Source organism: Acanthisitta chloris, unplaced genomic scaffold (assembly GCF_000695815.1).
Source record: "Acanthisitta chloris isolate BGI_N310 unplaced genomic scaffold, ASM69581v1 scaffold18052, whole genome shotgun sequence".
In the NCBI taxonomy this organism is placed as follows: Eukaryota; Metazoa; Chordata; class Aves; order Passeriformes; family Acanthisittidae; genus Acanthisitta; species Acanthisitta chloris.
Window position 1 is genome coordinate 17,446 of NW_008659562.1, and position 8,359 is coordinate 25,804.

General features: G+C 40.3%; 1 protein-coding gene across 1 annotated transcript in view; it reads right to left on the bottom strand.

Annotated features, from left to right (window-relative positions):
* XG (Xg blood group) overlaps window positions 1-6,648 on the bottom strand; it is a 19,796-nt gene extending 13,148 nt beyond the window's left edge. Inside the window, 1 exon segment of the mRNA XM_009069426.1 lies at window positions 6,588-6,648. Coding sequence (XP_009067674.1) covers window positions 6,588-6,648 — 61 coding nt within the window.
* Between the last annotated feature and the right edge of the window lie 1,711 nt (window positions 6,649-8,359).

The window sequence follows — 8,359 nt, forward strand, 5'->3', positions numbered from 1 at the left end:
TGCCCCAACACTGGTAGCTGTGCCAGTGAAAAACCTGAAGTGTAGACCCAGCCCAACCTTCTTATATCAGTGTGGAAAGCTGGTGATGTGGAGACTGTTATGGTTGCTGTTTGACATGGAGATACTGACACAGCTTTTAGTAATTTCCCTGGAATATAAAACACATGCTGCTGAAGCATCATGAAGCTGAGGTCATCTAACCCCACCAAGGCAGTCAGTCCCCTGTAAAGTCATGTCCTTATGTGCATTTCATGTTCAAAAACTTTTGCCCATATTAGTTTTCTGAAAATGTGGCTCAAATATGCAGTCACTAAAATGCAAACAGAAGCATCTTTTGTCTGTGCTTTAATGTGTGGCCTAAATGTTAAATGGATCACTATGTAGCTGATCACAAGGCTCTGAGGTCGCACAGCTTTTGAGGAGGATTTATGAGGAACAGGGCTGGATTCTGCAGGTAGGTGTTACCAGCTTGTCATTACAACTGTTGTCAGGAGTTTTCTGACAACAGGCTCCCAAGGCATCACTCTGCAATTTTTAATCTCCATAAGTAGGCTTAGTCCTGCACTGGATCCATATGAACACAGCTTGTGGCCCTTAAGACTACACACATTTAAATATGAAAGCATGAATATTGCTAAGTGAGAACCAGGTTATGTGACAAATTAACTTCTCAGGATTGTAAACTGCACAGTCAAGTATTAAAAATTAAGCGTAGATCCATAAGAAAATGTGTTTGCATGTGTTTATACATGTTTGTGGACACACATCTTAAATGCATATGTGCACATGCATGTTAGATCAATCCTTTGGTCATTAATATGATTAGATTTATTTGCTTTGAGTGCATTGATAGAAGTCATATGATTGTGATGAGATTACCTGTGTTACAAATAAATCAGCAGCAATTAACTTCAACTTGTGAGCTAGATGGAGAGGGAAAATAAGTTGATTTGATAAATCTTTTTTAAAGATATGAACAAATATGATTTCTCCAGTGCTATTAAATAAGCATTGTTTCATGAATACAATGAGCTCAAAACATTCTGAAGCTGGCAGACTCTGAGGAGGAAGTGGGTGACTGGGAATGAGAACAGACTTCTCTGAAATTTTCTGAATATATATTACCAAAATCACTTGTGAGACTCATTTGATGTTCCTTTTAACTGAAATGGTAAGTTATTCTTTGCACAGATCATTTCTGGTTATTATACAATCATGAGACCAATTTCCTCTGTAATAAGAAATTGGGATGTATTTTCCCAGGCATGTGATTCAGAACATACCCATTTACTGGTCCAACTTTATTCAGGAGGCAATTATGTTTGTTTAAAGGAAATTACTCATTTAAGATAAGTTGTGGAAGAACATAAAGCTTTATGCCCCAGAATAGACCCTGTGGAAAAAGTCTCAATGAGCAGGTACTATTTCTTTGATGTAACACCCTCATGATCCCTATTTCCTGATGAGGTTACTGTAGTTTGCTTTTCCTTCGTGGCACTTTAGTTTCATAAACAGTGTTTGCCATTACAAGCCCTTGACGCTGGGGTGGAAAATGAGTGTGCTTTAAAATCTATAATTAAGAACTAAAGTCCAGTATATAGACCACAACATGTGGACCTGATTATTGGTTTCATGTTTTTTGCTAGGCCACTTCTGGTTATAGTTTGAATTCAAGGGAAATGAAAAGGACTGTCTTGCTTATTCATACAAGAACAGATTTAAATTATTACCAGCAAGTAGGAAGCACTAATAAAGCAAGAGTGGCAGCACTGCTTTAGGTCTGTGCAGCATAGTCTCATCAAACATGAAAGAAAACCTAGTTCTATGATCCTTGCTTTGCTGTGGACAAACAACAGTTGTTCAAAGGTAGCTGACATTTGTTATGATCTGATATGCCCTGCATACATAAAATACAACACATATAATTTTCTGCATTATGCTTCAGAATGAGTGCAGAAGAAGCTGATGTGTACTGCAAAATTACAGGCAGAGCAAAAGAATTGGGAACTGCCATGAAGGAACACCATATGTCTGCATGCCTACCTGAAACTCAGACTTTCAGCTTTGTGTCATGAGGATGCAGAGCCTAGGCCACAGCATGGGCTCTTCAGCCAAAGCTTCTCTGACACTGAGTGGTTCAGCCTTTTCCAGCTGTTCGATCTAAGAGTCTCAGGCTTGATGTTGGTCCCATTACATGAGAACTGTACTCAAACAAGAGATCTATTTGAGTGTTACTACTGAAACCCTTAATGTGGCACAGGCAACAGCTGTGCTGGACTCTGAGAGTGACCACAGACTGCTGAAGTAGCAGCTGCTAAACCCCACTTTCCTCAGTGGATAGCTTGGAGGCAACAGAGGGAACAGAAGATAACACGTGGGCAGGGTGATGCCAGGCTTTGTTGCTGCTGTTGCTCACAGAGTGTCTTTTAATGTTCCTTTTCCCACCTTCATACCAAATATACTGGTAAAATACATGCAAAGTACCCCTAGATCCTCAATATGGGTAGCACAGATCTCAGCAGTGCTATCCTGTAGCTTAATATCAGATTGATTTTGTTTCAGAGATTCTGTTGTATGACCAATCCTGTGGCCCCTGAAGTAGCCCACCAACATAATTATCTATACTGCTTCCAAAGGGATTAATAATATTGCCAAGTTGAAGTGGATGATCAGGGCACTTCATGCAGATTCTTTGTTTCTGTGTTTAAGTTGCAAGGAGGCAATGAAGCAAGGCCTGCATCTCCTCTGTTTCATGCTATTAAGAATGTATTTTCTAGGAAAGAATAGTGCTGGAAAGAGCTGCTGAATGCAGATCTGTTCAGCAACAAAGCCTCTGCAGAGTCTCAGGAGCCACGTCCCAGCTCATTTGGACTAAATGAGAAATGCAATCAGGCTTCCTTCTCAGAGCTGAAGAAGCCTCTGCACATGGCACCGCAGTGCACAGAGAAGCCTCTCAGAATGACCCTGGGCAGAGTGTGATGGAGCATCTGTTTGTGTCTGAACTTCAAAACTAAGAGACTTGGAAGAGGATCTGGTGGCTTAGCCTTCAGAGAGAACAGAAATCAAGAGCCTTGTCAAGCAGAATGCTGTGCATATCTGGGTTGGATTTCTGAACAAAGAGCCAGCCTTCTTTTTGTTACAATTATGCTCAGGAAACAAAATGGTCCTTTGTGAATAGAAAAATCTGGCTCGTATCTCAACTTCTGCTCCTTGCAGATGGTAATCTGAAAGGTGGAGTTGCAGTTTCGATGCAATGTAGTTTGTGGCCCAGGAGGCTTTGTTGTTGTTAACCCAGGACTGTTCCAGGTGTGAAATTTATGCCCCTGGCATTATAAGACCTGGGATATAAGGAAGGATTTTAATTTGCCTGCTAATCTTAGTGCCTACTCTGGCCTTTGTTTTCATTTAATCTGAAACATTGTTGTCCTTTGAAAATATATTGCTGTGATTTAGCTTTTTACATAAATTCCTCAGGAAATAAAAATCTATTGATGACAAGCAAAGCTTATTCAGTGGAAATGGGACTGGTACATTTTCATAACCCATCCAAGCCCTTTCTTTCAGCTGGGATGGCATGTTTGCCTTCAGATATTTTACTACAGATCAGATTTTAGAGAGCATTTTCTCATAACACTCATAGATGTCAACCTGTGGAAATGACAGAAGACACTAATAAAAAAAATCTCAATCTCTCTCCTCCTAATCTTGAAAGAATCTATTTGTTCATTTATTACTCCTAATGGCATGGAAAGGGACCGACACTTGTTGATGCAGATGAGGGAAACATACATACTGAAGGCAGGTTGGGCACTGCTGCCAGGCTTGCAGTGTGGCAGCAATGTTTGAAAAATGAATGTGAGAGGCTAACTACACCAGTTATCTCTTTCCAAGCTCTGATGTTGCAACAGCTCTGCTGTTGTTTGTGTTTCAATCAGTTCAGGTATGTCTGTTTGACAAACTGCAATCACAACCTTGGCTGATAGCCCTGGCATGCCTATGCATGATGGCAGCTCTGGTATTGGGGGTGAAATAGTTTTGGTGAACAACAGAAGAGAATTTGTTGTCTTGACACTTCCCTGCTGATTCCACAAGTGCTCCAGCACGTACACACAGACCTCACACAGAACAACAGTGAGGACTGGAGCTAGATGGAGCAGTATTAGAAAACCAAGACTGTGCTTTTCATCTCTCCTATTCTTTTAACTCCAGTGAAAACTACATTGTTCACAGTACTAAATCACATGGTGTCTCAAATCCAAACAGGTCTGTAATTTTCTCCCCATAAAGTGCCCAGCTAATTAACTGAGGATACAACTAGTTTTGAGTCAAAAACTTTGCAAGCCTTAGCTAGACAGTAGTACATTGTTTACTGGCTAGCAAAAAAATCCTGTTCTCTTTACCTGCATAGCATTCACTATCTGATGGAGTAAACAATACATCTCAGACATCATCAATCTTTGCACCATCTTTGTTACTGACTAAATATATGATCTGTCAGTTTACCTTAAGGACCATGGATATGTAGGTTTTACTTATTTTGGGAACCTGAGGAGCATTCTGAGCAGTCAGGCCTGAGTGAGTCTCAGCTGCTTTTCAGGTCCATATAAGAGAGGCCTCAGGTTGCACTTCTTGCCTGCTGCAGGTGTGCACACAGGTTTATGGCCCAAATGGGACCTGCAGTATATTTCAAACAGATGCATGATCTCAGTTGCTGGGGAAGTAGAGCCTAAGCTGTGCCATAACACAGCCTAAGTGGGCAATGTAGGCACAGTCAAAGCTGGATCACCACAGCTCAGCTGAGCCACAGTAACCCAATGTGGGATGTTAGCATGAAATTCAGTGGAAGAAGTTTCTGTGAAGTTTATTTCATTTGAATTGTCCATCAAGGTAGTCTAGTCCAACTAACTGAAGATAGCCAGATATAAAGGAAATGCTGGATGATAAGAGGAATGATGTCATCTGCACTGCCCATGGTGGCTCAGTAGTTTCTAAAAGTTGTGACAGATGGTACTTTCCTATCAGAAGTACTTAGACCAGCTTTCCAGCAGCATGGCCAAGTCTTTCTCATATCATGTCTTGACTGGCACTGCGAATTGGTTTCTGCAAATGTCCCCTGAAACATGGTGAATATTTTGCTGATAAAATTCAGTGCCTGTTGCCATAGACTTAAAATAATTCATTTTGCTTGTCAAAGTGGATGAAATAATTTCCACAGTCACAAGACTGCCCAAACCCTACAGCAACTTTCAGCAATGACTTCTTCCCAAAATCAGGGCCTGAACTGGTTCTAAATTAACACACATATAAATCAAGAATGATTAGGCTGACTACCCTTGTAATTATAAAGGCAGAATATAAGCAAATTGGCTTGCCCATGCTCAGGCTGTTTTAACAGAAATATTTAGCATAAGACAGTCCCCTAGAACAAGAAATTCTGCATGCCAGTGATGAGAGACTCCATGAGTCATCACTGCTCACATCACACTACATGCAGGTCAGCACAGTCCTACTGCTCTGCTCCTTCTATGCCATGTTGCTTACTGAAGACCTCCAAATAATTCCTCATTTGTTAAAATCAAACTAGTGCACTAAGTTAAGGCAAAGTTTTTTCACTGCCCATCCTTGCAAGATCTCCATTTAAATGGAGGGTGGTGGAAGGATCATCATCAGCTGCTATTTTGGAACTAGTGATTAATGATTTATTTCTTCCTGTAGCCAAACACTGCACTACAAGTTCCTGAAGTAATGCTAATTTACAAAAAAGGACAGGTTGCAAGTACACCACACAGCAGATGCACATAAGGATGATTCTATTTGGTTTGACATCAAGAAAAGTTTAACAGAATGTTTTCTTAAAGGATTAATGTTTGAATATAGCAAAAATAACTCAAAATTAGCTATTTTACCAACTTTAAAATACTCAAAATGAGTATTTTACCAACTACTATTCATTCATCAAAAAATATGTATAAAATGTATTCATTTCTTCATTAATCCTGCTTGGGAAAAAATAAAAAGTATGCCTGCATGTGGATTTTATATATTCAGGAAAACATTGTCTAAAGTTAATAAAAATTCATTTTATAATTATTAAAACATATGCACCAATATGAAAGCATGAGAATCTTTGAATCAGAATTTGTTATAATATAAATAGTATGTTTCAAACTATCAATAACCAAGAAAAACTTTACAACATTAAATCAGTATTTGAGTAAGGATCTCTTTGGAAACATTTAGTTGCCCTTGAAGCTCTCGTTTCACAGCTTCCATTTAAAAAGTTTATACTCAGGTCTAAGCTAGTGAATAATTTCAGGCAAGTGACACTAAAGAGAAAACAAAAAGTTCAAATAAACAAACTCCAACAAGCATAGCTATTATAAGTGATCATCCAAGAGATACTAACTCTAGAAACTGCAGGAGTGCTATGTAAACACTCCTGAATGCTTCTTTCTTGAATGAAGCAGTAGAAACAGAAAAGAAATGCCAGCAAGCATTTCCAAATAAGCACATTTTCTAGGGTTTACGTTTTCTTTAAATTTTTAATAATCATGCCATAGAAATAAGCCAAGGCAAAGGTCACTTACCTCTTACATGGACTAGAAGGAAGCCAAAGCACAAAAGTAAAATACTTCTGAATTTCTCCATGGTCTTCTATGCAGTGCCTTGATTTCACTGGCTGTTTTTTTCCAAGCAACGATGCTAGATGTTGCAACTACAGTGCCAGGGCTTGAGGGAGAAGCTTGGAATCCGCCACTCTTTCACAAGAGTTCTCTCACCATCACACCTGATCACCCAGGAAGAGAGAGAAGTTCCTAAAAAACCCTTTAAGTACAAGTAACAATAGAGCAACCCTGTTAGGGCCAAGATGTGAGCAGCAACTTAAGTGCCACTCATGCTGCGAGAAATCTACTTATTACCAGGCAGGAAGCACAGAGAGCTGGGCAACTAGTGGCAGCACCCAATGAGCAGGGAGCCAGAGTGCTCTGAATCCACCTCCTTGCCAGAGGGAAGCCAACCTGTTTGACATCTTTGCCTTCCTTCAAAGCAGGGTGTGGTGTTGTGGGAGCTCAAGTAGATTGTAAGAGGACACCTTCCTTCTCTGAAGAGAGCTTGAAAGAATCTCATACTCTGTCCTCAAAGTGCTGCTTCCCTGCTTAGTTCTTGGCTGAGCAACAATTTCTGATAAAGGCAATTGTGTCAGAGTCTTAACCTTTAACTCAGGCCACCCTGTTAGGGAACTGGAGGCCAAGAATCTGCTTTGCATAGACTTGGGAATGGGATATGGATGGCTGACAAAAAAACCCCTAATTTTTAAAACTTAAAATGTGATATCAGACTACTCACCTGAAGCATGCTCAGCTCCGCAGTGGATCATAGAATCATAGAATTTAAGGACTGGAATGAACCTTACAGATTATCTAGTCCCACCCCTCCCTGCCATGGGCAGGGACACCTCCTCACTAGATCAGGTTGCTCAAGGCTCATCCAGTCTGGCCTTGAACACTGCCAGGGTCGGGATAGCCACAGCGTCCTGGACAACCTGTGCCAGTGTCTCACCACCCTCACAGGGAAAAACGTTTTTCCCACATCTAACCTAGACTTTCTCTCCTTCCATCTGAACCAATTACCCCTATTACAGTAATGGTGGGGGTTTTGAGCAAAACCAGCTTTAAAACCTAGTCTATCAGGAAAGCTGCAAATGCATTTACTATTAACCAAAACTGAAATGTTTCATAGCAAGGCAAGAAGTCTTTTTTTTTATGATGATCCTCACATCATCACATGATCCTTATCTTCACAAAGTAAACACTGCCCATCATGAGTTCTTCCCTTGACCTAGGCTTGTTTTTTTACAAAATATAAATATCCACACATATCCTACATGGAGGAAGATTTTAGATAGCACTGAGTATGACAACACAAGGCTTTGGAAAATGAACAAAAATCATGCATCTATCCATACATGAACATACTTTAAAGTCACTGATGTGATTAAAATCCAGTTTTGCCATAACCTTTCTCCAGAAAATACATATGCCACTATTCTTGTCCTCTGAACTGGATTGCAATCATCACACTGGTGCCCTATGCCAGCAAGGAGACTGGTGTGCATCTGCCCTTGTGCTGGTGGGTAAGCCACAGGGCATTTTGTCACTGCTGTTTAGTCTAGGGCACTGAATAGCTCAGGACTCTGCTACCATTAATGGCCAGTCTGAATGCTCATGGTGTTGCTGAGTGATTCAGCCTGATGTGCGGCATAGGCTGGCCCCAACTGCATTTCTGTTGAGTTACCTAAAGCATACAGTTGATTGAATACTTTTATGCTAACTACAAAAAAAATGTATGGAACATAAAC